We start from the raw sequence: 15,448 nt of genomic DNA, 5'->3' as shown, positions 1-15,448 counted from the left end.
CTAATTCCACTCTCCTCTCCATCTCTCTCCTGTTTTCTTTCTCTGTCTCTCATCTTTCCCATGTCCTGTCTTTCTGTCTCTGTTTCCCTCCTTCCCCTCACCCTCTCTTCCGCACTTTCTTCGGGTTGACGGCAGCCCCCTATCTTCCCGGACAGACCATCTAATTGAAATGGAGCACTCTAGAGAATGTTAATAGGAAAGGCAGCATTAATTAGCCAGCGTTGGCATAATTAGCTTCCTCCTCTCACTGCCTGGCATCTAACTGGATAATGAGTCTCTCTCCGTCTAAACAGAGGGCAGGCAGGACAAGGGGACAGGCCACAACCGGGGATGCCGGAAAGCCTCCTGCCTTTGGGCCCCCTGCTGGAGCCTTCGGGCTGCCCTCTCCTGCCAGGCCCTCCTGCTGCTTGTACCCAAGTCTTGGGGAGACAGATGCCTGGCCCCTGCCTGTGCCCAAAGTTTTGTTGCCCCTGGAGCTGCATATTAAGTGGTCTGAGCCTGACAAACAGCGGCTGCAGCTGCAGAGTCCCAAAGAGGGGGTGGGGAGCTATTGAGAGTTCTTAAGAAGTGTGACAGGCATGGAGCCCTGGCACAGCCACATGGGCAATGGCTGAGCACATCACAGTCCCCAGAGGGAGAAAAAGAAATTTGTTCATGTGACAGATAATAACCAATATACTAAACAGACTGCAGAGTGCTTCCACCCTTGACCCTCCTCATAATCATGTGAGGCAGGAATGGTCACCGGTTTTGTAAACGAAGACTCTGAGGTTCAGAGAGGTTCACTGCCCTGCCAATGTTCACACTACCAGGACCCAGACCAGGGTCTGTCTGATTCTAAAGAGCATGTTCTTTCTCTTCTACCCTGATACTTTTAGAAGGTACTTTATAGTTGCTCATTATATAAAAGTGATTGCAGTGAAGTTACACCTCAGCTTGGAGTTCCAAAATCAGAGAATGTAACAAAAATTAGAAAATCATGCCCAGTCAAAATTCCCTTTAAACATCCCTTACACAGGGAGGAATAGCTCTTCTGTTTGCAGTTGGGCTGTGATTCCCCTTTTTCTGTGGCCTTGAAGGCCCCGATCTAGTTGGCAGAATGTGATGGGCAAAGAACAGGATTTTTCTTTCTGTTTTGAATTCAGTTGAGTTAAATGCGTACTTGATGCAATTCCACTGCAGGATTTGTCTCGGTTATGAGTGGGTAGGGGTTAGCACTCAGGGCTGGCGACTGCAACTACAGGGCACCATCCTCTCCTGCTTTGTAGCCTGCTGACCCTCTCCCTCTCCTGTAGGCTATGGACTCGGAGGATGACCCCTTGCTGCAGGATGTATGGCTAGAGGAGGAGCAGGAAGAGGAGGAGGAAGCCACGAGAGAGGCCTTCAGGAGGGCCCAGAAGCCGGGGCCTCAGGCTGGGGCAGGCGGACAGAGTTGCTGGCAGCGCTGGGCCTTGTCCTCCCGGCCCCCGGCCTCAGGCTTCTGGAGCACCCTGGGCTGGGCTTTCACCAATCCGTGCTGCGCGGGGCTGGTGCTCTTCCTGGGCTGCAGCATCCCCACGGCCTTGTCAGCCTTCATGTTCCTCTACTACCCGCCTCTGGACATTGATATCTCCTACAACGCCTTTGAGATCCGCAACCATGAGGCCTCTCAGCGTTTCGACGCCCTCACGCTGGCACTCAAGTCCCAGTTTGGGTCCTGGGGGCGCAACCGGCGTGACCTGGCCGACTTCACTTCTGAGACGCTCCAGCGCCTCATCTCAGAGCAATTGCAGCAGCTGCATCTAGGCAACCGCTCGCGGCCAGACGCCAGGGCCCGGCGCACTGTCCCGGCGGCCCCACAGCTCGGCCTAGGCTTGTCGTGGGACACCTCCACCGCCCGGAAGCCAGCAGCCAATCGGCGCGGGCGCCTTCGACGCGAGACCCCGCCCCTGGGGGGCCTGGCAGCCAACCAAAGTGAAGCCCCAACGAACCAGGGGACGGAAGATAATTGGGGGCACCAACCAGGCGCCCCGCCCCATATGGCGGCGGCGGCCAATCAGAGCCGTGCCCGCCGGGGCGCCTCGCGCTGGGACTACTCACGCTCCTATGTGAGCGCCAACACCCAGACGCACGCGCACTGGCGAATCGAGCTCATCTTCCTGGCGCGTGGCGACGCAGAGCGCAACATTTTCACGAGTGAGCGGCTGGTCACAATCCACGAAATTGAGCGCAAGATCATGGACCACCCGGGCTTCCGGGAGTTCTGCTGGAAGCCCCATGAAGTGCTCAAGGACCTGCCGCTCGGCTCTTACTCCTACTGCTCCCCGCCCAGCTCGCTCATGACCTACTTCTTCCCTACTGAGAGGGGTGGCAAGATTTACTATGATGGCATGGGCCAGGACCTGGCCGACATCCGGGGTGAGCACCCCTGGGTGTGGCTGGGGCAGGGCCTGTAGAGATCCGGTCTGAAGGAGGCTGAAGGCGGGGCTTGCAAGGGGTGGAGACTGAGGGTGGGTGGGATTTGTAAGGGGGCTTTAAGGAGGCTGGGGGCGGGACTTGGAGGTTGAGGAAAGGCTTGATTCTTGATTCAGTACTTTGCAGGCTTAGGAGGTTGGGGTTGTAATTGTCTGTGAGATGGAGTCGGGCTTGAGCTGAGTGCTGGGTGGACCTGGGGGCCATTCATTGAGGAATAGCAGGGAGCCGGGTTGGGTGTGAGATGGGATCTGAGGGAGGCAAGGAAGGAGGTTTGGGTGCATACCTGGATTGAGGGAGACTGGGAGTTATGCTGTGGCCAGGAAGGAGCAGGTAGATAACGCTTGGGGTGGGGCTTGGCATGAGGTTGGTTAGAGGGAAGTTGGGGTGTGGTTACAGAGAACTGGGCATCTGGAGAGAGGTTGGGGTTGAAGAAAGATCGAGATGGGTCAGTTTGAGGTTCATCAGAGATGGGACTTGAGAAAGGATGGAGTGGAGCCAGAGACTGGCTGTCGGGGGAGGTCTTGGGTGTGCCTTTTAAGGAGGATATGAGCAGGGTTCTAAGTGCATGAAGGCAGGACTGGAATGGGAAGGTGGAGTTACAGGACTGCAGAGATTGAGCCTTGGAATTAAGCGAGGTTCAAATTGAAATGAAGATGTAAACTTCGTGGGAGCTGCCTGAGCAAATCTGTGGGGCTGCTTCTCTTGGGCAGCTGTGATTTCTGTACATCATCCCTCTGTCCTGTTAGGGACAGTTGGAGGCAGCCCAAGCTGCAACAATTTCCTAGCTCCTTAGAAAGCAGGTGAGGTGTTGAGAAGGGCCGGATGACCTTGACGGAGGGTTGGTGGGAGCAGACCCACTGAGCTCCTTGGGCCCCCACCCCTGCTTCTGCAGGCTCCCTAGAGCTGGCTATGACTCACCCTGAGTTCTACTGGTACGTGGACGAGGGCCTCTCTGCAGAAAACCTCAAGAGCTCCCTCCTGCGCAGCGAGATCCTCTTTGGAGCACCCCTGCCCAACTACTACTCGGTGGACGATCGCTGGGAGGAGCAGCGGGCTAAGTTTCAGAGCTTCGTGGTCACCTACGTGGCCATGCTGGCCAAGCAGTCCACTAGGTAGGAGGTCCAGCTGCATCCCGTGTGTGCCTGCCCTTGTTTGTACCAGGAAAGGGCTGTATTAGGGTAGGGAATTGGTTTCCAGGTGCTTCTTTCTCATAAATCCCGGATCCCCTTCCCAGCAACCTTTTTCCCTAGGAAATCTTTCTGTTCAAATCGGGGGCAGAGCCAGATACATCCTCATCATCACTCTGACAGATGAAAGGACACTTTTCCTGATCAGGGTTAATGGTTAGTGAACAGACAACTTTGGAGGAACTTCTGCCCAGGAGGTCTTGGGTATTGATTTTCTCCTGTGATGGTGCGAGAAGGCTTTCTGGAAAGTGTATTGACCAGGGAGTAAGGAGTTCCTCTCTACCTCTACTATCCAGGGAGACAGTGGGCAAGTCACTTCACTTTGCTGGGCTGCTGTTGCTGGTAAAATGGGGATGCTGAGCCCTGCTACCCATCTGCAGTCAGTAGGAGGAATGAGCTAAGAGAGACGTGAAAGAGCTTTAGGGCAGTGGGTACTTTGATTGTCCTCCAAACCTTGGGGTGTGCGTCTCAGAATATAACTGGGCCCCTCCCCACCAGCAAATTGGATAGCTCATCTCTCAGGCCTGCGGGGCAATAACTCCAATGCCTCTCTGTCTCCTGCCCTGGCAAGACAGCCCCTGGCACAGGAGGACTCGTTCTGTCTGAAATACCCTTGTTCCTTTATTGAGCAACTACTGTAATAATCAGAGCTAACATTTACTGAGTGCCTAGGCTGCGCCACACACTATCCTAAGCCGTTATGCACCATCTAGCTTAATTCTTACACCAACCCAGTGAGGGAGCTGCTGTTCTGATTATCTTCACCCTACAGTTGAGGAAGTTGAGGCACAGTACAATTAAGTAAGCTGTCCAAAATATTAATCCAGAGCCCTTACCCTGTATGTTTTTACACCAGTTGCTGTGCTAAGAGCATGCCCCTAGCCCTGCTTCATTGCCAAGCAAACCTCTGTTCATCCACTAAGATCCAACCTGGCCAACTTTTCCTTGAGGCTGCATTCAATGACAGGCCTAACCATTTCCATAGTCCCTGTCCTCCTGCATGAGGGAGGCAGGAAAGATCATACACAGGCTTTGGAGTCAGATACATCTGGGGTGAGGTCCAAGTCACTCCACCTAACTATGGGAGTTTCAGCAAGCTGTTTCACCTCTCTGAACTTGTCACTCTGTATTTTAGTTTTTTAATTCCATGTCACTCAAAGTGCAACTCTTGAATCAGCAGCAGCATCACCTGCGGACTTGTTAGAAATGCAGAATGTTGAGGTTTTTCCCAGACCTACAGGCTTTGCAGGGGACTTGTTTGCAAGCCTGAGGAAGGTCTGATTTAATGGTGTCTCTGTGAAGTGCGAGTTTGCTGAGGACGGGGATTGCTCCTGCTTCCCTTCTATAGGCCTAGCCCCTGGCACTGTACCAAGAATCTCCTACTAGAGATCTGTCTAGGGGACGGGTAAATGGATGGATGGGTGGGTGGATGGGTGGGTGGGTGAATGGATGGATGAATGGTTGGAGGTACCCCAGGGAAAGGTACTTGGCTGGTTTGGGAATCCAGGTTGGCTGTGGAAGGATCTTCAAGGTTGTAGATACCAACAATTACCTCTGCTTAATGTGTTCAGCTGCTGAGACAAAACCCCTGTCCTGGGTGAAAAAAAAAAAGCCTCTCTTCCCTCTTCCATCTCCCAAGAGCTTTATAGGAGTGGTGACAACCAGGGCCCCTGTAGACTTGCTTTAGTGCCTTCTTTTGGATTAATAAAAACCTTTTTATCAGTCTATTATTAGTTACCCGAGAGATGGCACCTTGATTTATTACAGAATAATACAAATTATCACTTTTACTATTTCTCTGATAACACTGGAATCTTAGAACTCATTCATTGCATTTATACCCCTTCAGGCTTTTTGCATTTTTGTTGCATGTATTTTAATTCTATGTACATTTTAAACCTCATAAGACATTACATTGTTATTTTACTGAGTCAGAATCCATTTATATTTACTCACATATCTACATTTTCTGTTGCTCATCATTACTTTCTGCAATTTCATGTTCCCCTCTGGGATCATTTTCCTTGTCTCTGAAGAACTCTCTTTAGTATTTTTTTTTTTTTTAGTGCAGGTTTGCTGGTGATAAATTCTGTTTTGTTTGCCTAGAAGGCATCTTTATTTTACTTTTATTTTTGAAGTATATTTCTGTTGGTATGGAATTATAAATTTGCAGTTATTTTCTTTTAATACTTTAAAGATGTCAATCCATTGTGTTCTGACTGCCATCATTTTTGGGGAAATGTCAGCTGTAAATCTTTTTGTTGCCCCTTTGAATGATTGCCTTTTTTTTTTTTCCCCTCTAAATGCTTTTAAGATTTCTCTTTGTCTTTGGTTTCAGCAATCTTACTATGATCTGTGTCAGTGTGGCTTTCTTTATATTTGTTCTGCTTGAGGTGCACAGAGCTTCCTGAATCCATGGGTTTATAACTTTCATCAGTTTTAGGGATTTCCTGGCTACTATCTCTTCAAATATTGCTTCTACGTCGTTCTCTGTCCCCTCTCCTTTTAGGATTCTAATTACACAAATGTTAGATATTTTCAGAGTACCATATGTTTTCTTTTTTTATGAATATGATAAAGAGGTAGGAATTGGAAAGGTAAGCTGAAGAATCTGGGTAATTAGCATGCTGCTTTCTACATTTTTTAAATTTAATTTTTTAATACAACTTTTAAAAGTTACACTCTATTTACAGTTATGACAAAATATTGGCTATATTCTCTGTGTTGTACAGTACATCCCTGTAGCCTCTCTTACACGAGTGCTATGTGTTTTCAATGCTCTTTTCCAGGTTTTTCTTTTCTATCTTTTCTTTCCGTGTTTTGCTTTAGATGTCCCAGTTCACTGATCCTGTCTTCTGTTTTTTCTGTTCTGCCATTTAACATCTATTGAGATTTCAGTGTTAGCATTGTGTTTTTCTACTGAGAATTTTCAATGATTCTTTATTATAGACTTAAGTCCCTGGTGAAATTTTTCATTATATATGTTTTGTTCATATTCTCCTCTCTATCCTTCTTAAGGATATTAAGTTATTAGGTTATTTTGGATAACTTGTGGATTTGTTTCTGTGGTCTATTCTTTCACTTGGTTTTTGGTCATGTGGTTCTGCCTGTGTGTATGCCTGGTAATTTTTATTGAGTGATGAACATTATGTATAAAAACATAGAAGTCCAGATGATGTTATTCCTTCCAGAGGTTTATCCTTCCCTCCACTAGGCAGATGGAGTTGTGGCTGATCACCTTAACACAGTCAGCAGTTTGAGGCTGGTTTGCAGTCCTGTAAAGTCTCAGCCTACTTCTAGTTTGCCCTTGGTTCTCCAGGATTTTCAATTGAGAGCCTGGTGTGTTCTGCAGAGCCTCTTACCCTGACAGATTCCAAACCCTAATTTTTGTCTCTCAAATCTGAAAATATGTCTACTCTGCTTTTTCAGAGGCTTTCTGCTTAGGATTTTAGCCTCATACACCACACAGCCCCAGTATTTGGCAAAAGTGCTGAGGAAGAAACTGGCCTTCTGCTATGCTTGTCTGCAAGTTTCTGCCCAAAGCTCTGCTAGTTTTCCTGACTTCCAGCCTAGCTTTTCAGCCTCCTGCCTGTGTTCAGAATCAGCAAATGCCTCCAGGGTAAATGTAGCTGTAGAAGGGAAGCTTAACTTTTGTAGGTTTGTCCCTTTCTGGAGTCTTAGCCCACTAGTTCTTGTTGCTTCAGGAAATCTCAAATGTCATCAAACAGATGATTTCTCAATTTTATCTGATTTTTAGCAGTTCTCTAGGCAGGAATACTGGTCTTGCATGAGACTATTCCATTCTCCTTGAGAGTAAAAATTTGAGCCTGTCTCTTTTTATAGTCAGTAATTAAAACAGGACCTAGAATCTAGAAGGTATTCTGTAAATGCTATATGAATGAATGAATGAATAAACGATTGATTGAACTTTCTGTTTTCTATTCTAGTGAAAGATCAATTAACCCATTTATTTCAACAATGTAGATAATCCAAAGATTTTTTCTACTTGGTTTTTAAATGTCCTGTTCGGTTTTTTTAAATAGCTTTATAGAGGCATAATTGACATATTACCAACTGCATATACTTAAAAGTTTATAGTTTGATTAGTTTTGACCCATGTATACACCATGAAACCTTTACCACAATCAAGATGGCAAAGAGATCCATTACCCCGAGAAGTTTACTCATGTCCCCTTGATAATCACTCCATCCTGCCTCACCTTGCCTTCCCACTGCCACCCCAGGGACCGTTTTCTGTTTCCTATCACTATATATTGGGCCCTTATTATCTTTGAATATCTATAGAAATTATTCCTTTATTTGAACATTTATAGAAACTATAGTGATGTCATCTTTTTTATATGTGTCTTTTCTCTTTTTTTCATGATCAGTCTGGCTAGAGGTTTGTCAATGTTATTGATCTTCTAGAAGAACTGGCTTTTGGCTTATTGATTTTTCTTTATTGCCTTTCTGTTTGTTTATTTACTTATGCTCTGATCTTCATTATTTCCTTTCCTCAGTGTACTTTCTATGTAATTTTCTCTTGTTCTGCTTCCTTGCAGTAGAAGCTAAAATCATTGATTTGAAAGCTCTCTTTTTTTCTAATATAAGTGTTTGTTTCTCTAAAATTGCCCTTCTAAGCATTGTTTTAGTGCATCCCACAAATTTTGACATGTTGTGCTCTCATTTTCATTCCATTCAAAATAGTTTCTATCTTCTCTTTTGATATTTTCTTTGATCCTTGTATTATATTTAAAATGTGTTAGTGTCCAAATATTTAGGAATTTCCCAAATGTTGTTTTGTTGCTAATTTTTACTTTAATTCTACTGTTGTCTGAGAACATACTTTATATGACTTAACTTATTCTAAATTTATTGAGTCTTGTCTTATGATCCAGAATATCATCTGTCTTGCTAAGTGTTCCCTGTGCACTTGAAAAGAATGTGCATTCTGCTATTTTTTGGGTAGGGTGTTCTATAAATGTTAATTAACTCAAGTTGGTTGATTGTGTTGTTCAAGTCTTCTGTATCCTTACTGATTTTCTGTCTAATTGTTCTAGCAATCATTGAGAAAAGGGTTTTGTAGTGTCCAGCTACAATTGCAGGTTTATCTATTTCTTTTTTCCTTTCTATCAATTTTTGCTTCGTGTATTTTAAAGCTCTATTATTAGGTACAGAAACATTTAGGACTGTTGTATTTTCTTGATGAATTGACCCATTTACCATTTTTAAATTACTTCCTTTATCCCTAGTAACATTCTTTGTTCTGAAATTTACTTCATTGTTTTTAATATAACCACTCCAGCTTTCTTTTGAGTCACATCAGCATGGTATAGCTTTTTCTATACTTTTGTTTTTAACCTACTTGTGTCTATATTTAAAGTGAGCTTCTTGTAGGCAGCTGGGTCCTGTTTTTTTCAATCTAATTTGACTATCCCTGCTTTTTAATTGGGATTTTTAGACCATTTACAGTTGATGCAATTATTAATATGGTTTGACTTAAGACTATTTTATTTTATTCTATTTGTTGCATATATTCTTACTTCCCCTTTTCCTCTATTTTGCCTTCTTTTGGACTGAAAGTTTTTTATCTTCCATTTTATTTCCTTTGTTGGTTTTTTAGCCATAAATGTTTAGTTTAGGGGTTGCTTCAGGGGTTATAGTAAACATCCTTAACTTATCAGTGTACCTTCAAATTATGTTAAACCACTTCACATATAGCTTCATGAATAGTGCACCACCATTTCTTTCCTCCTGGCCTTTATGCTATTGTTGTCATACATGTTATTTTCATATATGTTACAAACCCCCACACTACGTTATTTTGTTTGTTTAAATGGTCAGTTATCTTTTTTAAAGATTTACATAAGTAATAAGAAATTTTTATATATTTATTCATGTTGTTACTGTTTCTCATCCTTTTTATTCCTTTATGTAGATGTGTATTTCCATCTATTATCATTTTCTGAGGGGAGAATATAGCTCAAGTGGTAGAGCACATGCCTAGCATGCACAAGGTCCTGGGTTCAATCCGCAGCACCTCTTCTAAAAATAAGTAAATAAACCTGATTACCTCCCCCCCTAAAAGAACAAACAAACAAAAACATCATTTTCCTTCCTTCTCTTATAGTGCATGGATATTGGAGATGACTTCTTTCAGCTTTTGTATACTGAAAAAGACTTTATTTTGCCTTTGATTTTGAAATATATTTTTGCTGAGTATAGAATTCTGGGGTGACTCTTTTCCCAGTAGGTAAAGGATCTTGCCTCAACATCCTCTCACTTGCATTATTTCTGAAGAGAAATCTGCTGTCATGCTTATTTTTGTTTCTCTATGTGTAATGAATCTTTTTTTTTTTTTTTTTTTTTTGCTCAGGCTGCTTTTAAGATTTTCTATTGGTCACTAATTTTGAGCAATTTGATTATCATGTGCATTGTTGTAGTTTTATTCATTGCTTGTGTGTGTGTGTATTTGGGGTCAATTGCTCAAGTTTTTTGAATCAATATGTTTATAGTTTTCATCAAATCTGGAAAATTTTCAGCCTCTTTTGAGAAGTCCAATAACCCATATATTAGGCTGCACTGAGGCCTGGAAACTCTCACAAACCAGGAAGTCAGGGTAACCATAGGGCCCATCATGTTTCTCATCTCTCAGAGATCATCATTCTCTTTGGTGTCTCATGTCCAGGGTCTTGTTTCATATATTTTCTCATTTGGGGGTTAGTTTCACTGGGAGGGTAAATCTAGATTTCATCTTGTTCCTCCTTGGCCAGAAGCAGATCTCACTCCTGTTTGTATTTTAAAACTCCACTTGACCAGCTTGTTATGTTTTTCTTATTAAGAATAACTTCAGCAGGGAGTATAGCTCAAGTGGTAGAGTGTATGCTTAGCATGCATGAGATTCTAGGTTCAATCCCCAGTACCTCCATTAAAAAAAAAAAAGAATAAATTCTGTTAGATGCACTCTGAGTAACAGTGTAAAACTGAATATCTGGAAGCTGGTTTGAATTTTGAATTTTGCTGTGAATAATTGAGAATTGGAAGATGACATAGAATTTGGCTATAATTGATTATTATCTGTGTAGAGCAGTGGTCTCAACCTCACTGATCATTCAGTCCCACCCCAGACATTCTGATTTCATTTGTCTAGAGTATGGCCTGGACATCAGGATTCTTGGTAGCCCTCAGGTGATTGTAATGTACAGCCAAGGTAAAGAGTGTCTGGTGAGGTGGATGGCTCCTGGTCCTCCTCCATCTCTGATCCACTCCATCTTTCTGTGCCCTCCCTCCCCCAGCAAAGTCCAGGTTCTGTATGGGGGGACAGACCTCTTTGATTACGAGGTACGCAGAACCTTCAACAACGACATGCTCCTGGCCTTCATCAGCAGCAGCTGCATTGCCGCCCTCGTCTACATCCTCACCTCCTGCTCAGGTAGGGCTTCTCTGAAGGCCCCTCATGGAGCCAACCCCTTCTCTCCTCCCAGTGTGCTTCTCTCTGTCAAAGCCTTCCTGCTCAGGAATGCCAGAACTGGTCTTAAATCTGCCATGCCAGACCTGGCGAGGGAGGGGTGCTCAGACAACACCTAATCCCAGGCAGGTGACTGAGGTGCAGTGGCAGGTTGGACCATACCTGAGGGCCCCCACCACAAGGACCTCCCACAGTTGAACCTTTTGCCCTTTGACCATCTTCTTGCCGATAACCTTGCTAATATGTTTTGGGGGTTCTGGAGTACTGGACACCTTACAGATTATTCTGTAGCCTGTTTTTTAGTCCCAGGTCAGCTGCCTTTAGTCCCCCAGTTCACTTTTCCACTGCCACCTCCCCATGTGCCCTGGCTGCTTCTTTCTGCATATACAGCAGGTACTCTGTATTGCCCAAGTGAGTGAGAGATTGGTCATGCCTTCAAAACTGGAAAAGACATTCGTTCATCAATGTAACAAATACTAATTGGGTACCAACTATGTGCCAGATGCTCTAAGGTGCTAGAGATCTAGTGGTGAACATCACAGACACACTTCCTACCTCCATGGAACCTTTAGTATACTGGGGTGACAGATTATTAAATATATAACAATTCCCTACTGGCACTTGGGGTAAGTTCGGCAAAGATGAGGGCCCATGAACAACCTGACTTGCTCAGAAATGCCTTCGTCTGCCACTCAGGCCTCCTGCCCAGCCCCTTCTCTGGACGTAGAGAACTGCGCTGGGCACAGATGGGGTGGTGAAGGCACTCCTTGGGGATGGGGGTATGTGGGGCAGGACGCAGCAGGGGTCAGGGACACTGAAGGAGTGTGTTCTGCTGGGTCCCCCCACTTTATCCCCTCTGCCCCTTGCCCTGCCCAGTGTTCCTGTCCTTCTTTGGGATTGCCAGCATTGGCCTCAGCTGCCTGGTGGCACTCTTCCTGTACCATGTGGTCTTCGGTATCCAGTACTTGGGCATCCTCAATGGGGTGGCTGCCTTCGTGATAGTGGGCATTGGTGAGTTCCCTCCATCGCCATGGCAATGGGCCTCCCACTGGGGAACTCTGTTCCCGGAAGAGTCTTCTTCCAGGATGCAAAGACTGGCTTCCATGGGGGCTCCAAAAAGTCCCCTCTCAGACCTCAGAGACTTGGAGTTGGGGTGGGGGGTTGGTAGAGTATGAGTGGTGGGTGATCCTCTTCATATTGTGGGTGAAGCCCCCAAGAGGTGGAAGGAGCAGGCAGGCATGCTGGTTGGAGGTTAAGAACAGTGGGAAAGGTGGGAAGGAGGCTAAGATTTGGAGGAAGGGGCCCAGTTCTGGGGAGGGGATAGGGCCAAGGAGCATTGAGGGTGGGGCTTGGATTCTCAGCCCAGGTTGGGTCTGACCCTGGGGACAGCAGAGTGATCCTGAGCCACCCGGCTGGCCCGGGACCCCCTCCCGTAGGCGTGGACGACGTCTTTGTGTTCATCAACACCTACCGCCAGGCCACCCATCTGGAGGACCCGCAGCTGCGGATGATCCACACCATCCAGACGGCGGGCAAGGCCACCTTCTTCACCTCCCTGACCACGGCCGCCGCCTACGCGGCTAACATCTTCTCCCAGGTGGGAGACCACCCTCTGCCCCTGTCTGGCCTCCTGTTCCTCCCATGCACCCCTGGCCCCTGATCTCTGCTCTTCCCTCACCCCTTCTCTTGTGGCCACACCAGTCTGTGCCTCAAGGTACTTTCCAGATCCCTAGAGGTTTTGTTACTAATCACCATCACCAGAACTTAGCAAATGGGAACATGATAATAATACAAATAGTGTTTATCATTGATGCTCAGTAATAATAATCTAGCCTCTGCCCTGAGGGTTGTTTGGCAATTTCCAAAGGTCCCAGAGCTGTCAGTGGTGAGCCTGCCCGAGTCTCCTGGGCCCTGGTCTGGGGCTCTCTCCCCCCAACAGCTCCACACCACATCGTCATCCCTACGCTGACTTTCCTCTTGCTGGCCCCACACTCCTTCAAGTCTTCGGCCATGGCTGTGGTGCTGACAGAACCTGAAAGGCAGTGAGCCTGCCTGAGTCTGAGAGTTTTTATGACCCGGGCTGAGTATCTCATCTAGAAACCACCTGATGCTTTGGGATTCTCCAGGCCTTCCTAGAGAGCCACACCCAGAAAACAGGCAGAGCTGGGTTCAGACCCTACTGTTGCCATTTTCTGGCTGTGTGGCCTTAGGCAGGTTGCTTAACCTCTCTGAGCCTCACTTTCCTCATGTGTGGATCATCAGGGACTGAAATGAGATGGTGTGAAAGCATTCTGCAAACAGTGAAGGCTCTTCTGCTTGTCGGCTGCAGCTGCCTTCTGACACTATGCCACACACCCACTCCTCCTGGGCCCAGCCCCCCTGTTCCCATCAGGGTGGCTTTCTCTCCCTTCCCCCTCACTACCTCATGGCCCACTCCAACAGGGTGTCTCCCTCTGTCCTCATATAAGGGCAGTTACGGAACGCTTGTTCTGTGCCAGGTACTGTTCCGGGCAGAGGGCTGCAGCAGAGACCAGAGGTGGGACTTTTCCTCCCCTCCCATGCCCTGAGCACCAGCCCTTGCCCTCTGATGCCCTCCTAGGCTAGTGTCTCCATTCCAGCAGCCCCGGCCTCCTCATCCTGCCTCAGCCTAGCGGTTCAGGGTCCTGTGCCTGTCTGCAGAGTCCCCAGGCTCCCTGGGCTCCAGGCCTGCCAGCCCCACATCCCCCCTCTATCTCTCCATTGCCAGATCCCGGCCGTCCACGACTTTGGCCTGTTCATGTCTCTCATCGTGTCCTGCTGCTGGCTGGCTGTGCTCTTCACCATGCCCGCTGCCCTGGGCATCTGGAGCCTTTACATGGCACCGCTGGAGAGCGCCTGCCAGACCAGGTGAGCTGGGCCAGCGGAGGGGCAGCGGGCCATGTCCTCCTCTCACTGAATATCCGTAACAGGACTTGCGGGCCACTCAGCACAACACCCTCTCTCCCAGAAGCCTTGTGATTCACTATTGAGCACCTTCTGTATGCCCAGTCCTGTGGTAGGAAGCGAGAAACCTGTCTGGTAGTTCTATTTGTGGTCACCTACTGTGTGCTGAGAAGTGGGCAAAGCACTTTTGTACAAGATCTTACTGCCTCCCCTCCAAGGAGCTGGGACCTCTTATTTCACCCATTTTACAGACAGTGAAACAAAGGCTTGGAGAGGTTGGGCAACTTTTTCAAGGTCACCCATTTAACAGGCAGCAGAGCTAAGATTTAAACCCCATAATCTGACTCATAATCCTACGCTCTTAGCCGCCAGGTTAAATGTCCTCGGGGTTCCCTCCTTTGGGGGAGGAACAATTTTTAGACACAGCGGGCCCCATGCAGAGTTGAATGGATCGGTGCAGAGCTGCTGCTGAAGGTGGAGGAGTTGGGGTCTCATGGGCCATGGACCAGGTGGCCTGGGGAGGGAGGGATGGTCAGATGGAATCTGGCCCTGGTGATAGCCTGGGTTGGGAGCACTGAGGAATGATGGAGGGTCTGGGCTCGGGGCAGGGCACACAGAAGCAGAAATGTCAGGGGTCCATGACAGTGTCCACCTGAGCCAAGAAGGGTCAGGAAGGACATGAGAGCCCAGCAAGGAGCCCAGACTTGGGCCTAGGATGGACTCCTCAGCTCTTCTCCTCACACTCCCCTTCAGGGCATCATGGCTGGTGGCCCGGGTTGGGCCCTGCACAAGGGCACTGTGGCTGAGGCACAGCCCTCTGCACTGTGGACATTCAGATTTGACTATTTCTATGACTGTTTTGTGACACAGAAGCAAAGTATCTTGGGTAAAGGGCTTTTTTTCCTAACCTCTACGAAGACACCAACCAAGGCCCACCCCACCCTGCCCCCGAGTCTGGGGCAGTAGACACAGCAGTTGTCCCAGTTCTGGGCTCCGGCCTCAACCTCTTTGCCTGGCAGCTGTGGAACCTTGGGCCTATTACTTAACCTCTCTGCATCTCAGTTTCCTGTTCTATAAAATGGGTACATATAGTCCCTGTAAGGACCGAGAGCATCCGCACGGGGCTCCAGCTCACTGCCTGACACAGCACTCCTTAAGTTTGCGCGTTATTCTTGTTCCCAGTCCCTAGGGCAAGCCCTGTCTCCCCCACATTCCCTCCAGCCGAGGCCTCAGCTGTGTCCTCAGCCCAGCCCCGCTCCCCGTTTCCCAGGGTTAGGGCCCCAGGGCCGCACGACAGCGGAGGTGTGATTCCCCTGCTTTGGTCTCAATGTGTGGACAGCTGTGTGTTGTCACCCCTCTTCCTGGGTAACGGCTGCTGTCACCATTTGTCTCCCCGGAGGAAGAGTGGCACCTGAGG

The 15,448-nt window shown here is 47.4% G+C and overlaps 1 protein-coding gene across 1 annotated transcript in view; it reads left to right on the top strand.

Annotated features, from left to right (window-relative positions):
- Window positions 1-15,448, top strand: part of DISP3 (dispatched RND transporter family member 3) — a 48,695-nt gene that overhangs the window by 17,458 nt on the left and 15,789 nt on the right. The window contains exons 2-7 of the mRNA XM_074377432.1: window positions 1,296-2,397; window positions 3,347-3,566; window positions 10,937-11,073; window positions 11,986-12,120; window positions 12,546-12,706; window positions 13,856-13,995. Of these exons, the coding sequence (XP_074233533.1) occupies window positions 1,299-2,397; window positions 3,347-3,566; window positions 10,937-11,073; window positions 11,986-12,120; window positions 12,546-12,706; window positions 13,856-13,995 (1,892 nt within the window). The 5' untranslated portion in view covers window positions 1,296-1,298. The remainder of the gene's footprint in view (window positions 1-1,295; window positions 2,398-3,346; window positions 3,567-10,936; window positions 11,074-11,985; window positions 12,121-12,545; window positions 12,707-13,855; window positions 13,996-15,448) is intronic.

The sequence above is a fragment of the Camelus bactrianus genome, chromosome 13, assembly GCF_048773025.1.
Source record: "Camelus bactrianus isolate YW-2024 breed Bactrian camel chromosome 13, ASM4877302v1, whole genome shotgun sequence".
Taxonomy (NCBI): domain Eukaryota; kingdom Metazoa; phylum Chordata; class Mammalia; order Artiodactyla; family Camelidae; genus Camelus; species Camelus bactrianus.
This window is presented reverse-complemented; position numbering and strand designations above follow the sequence as displayed.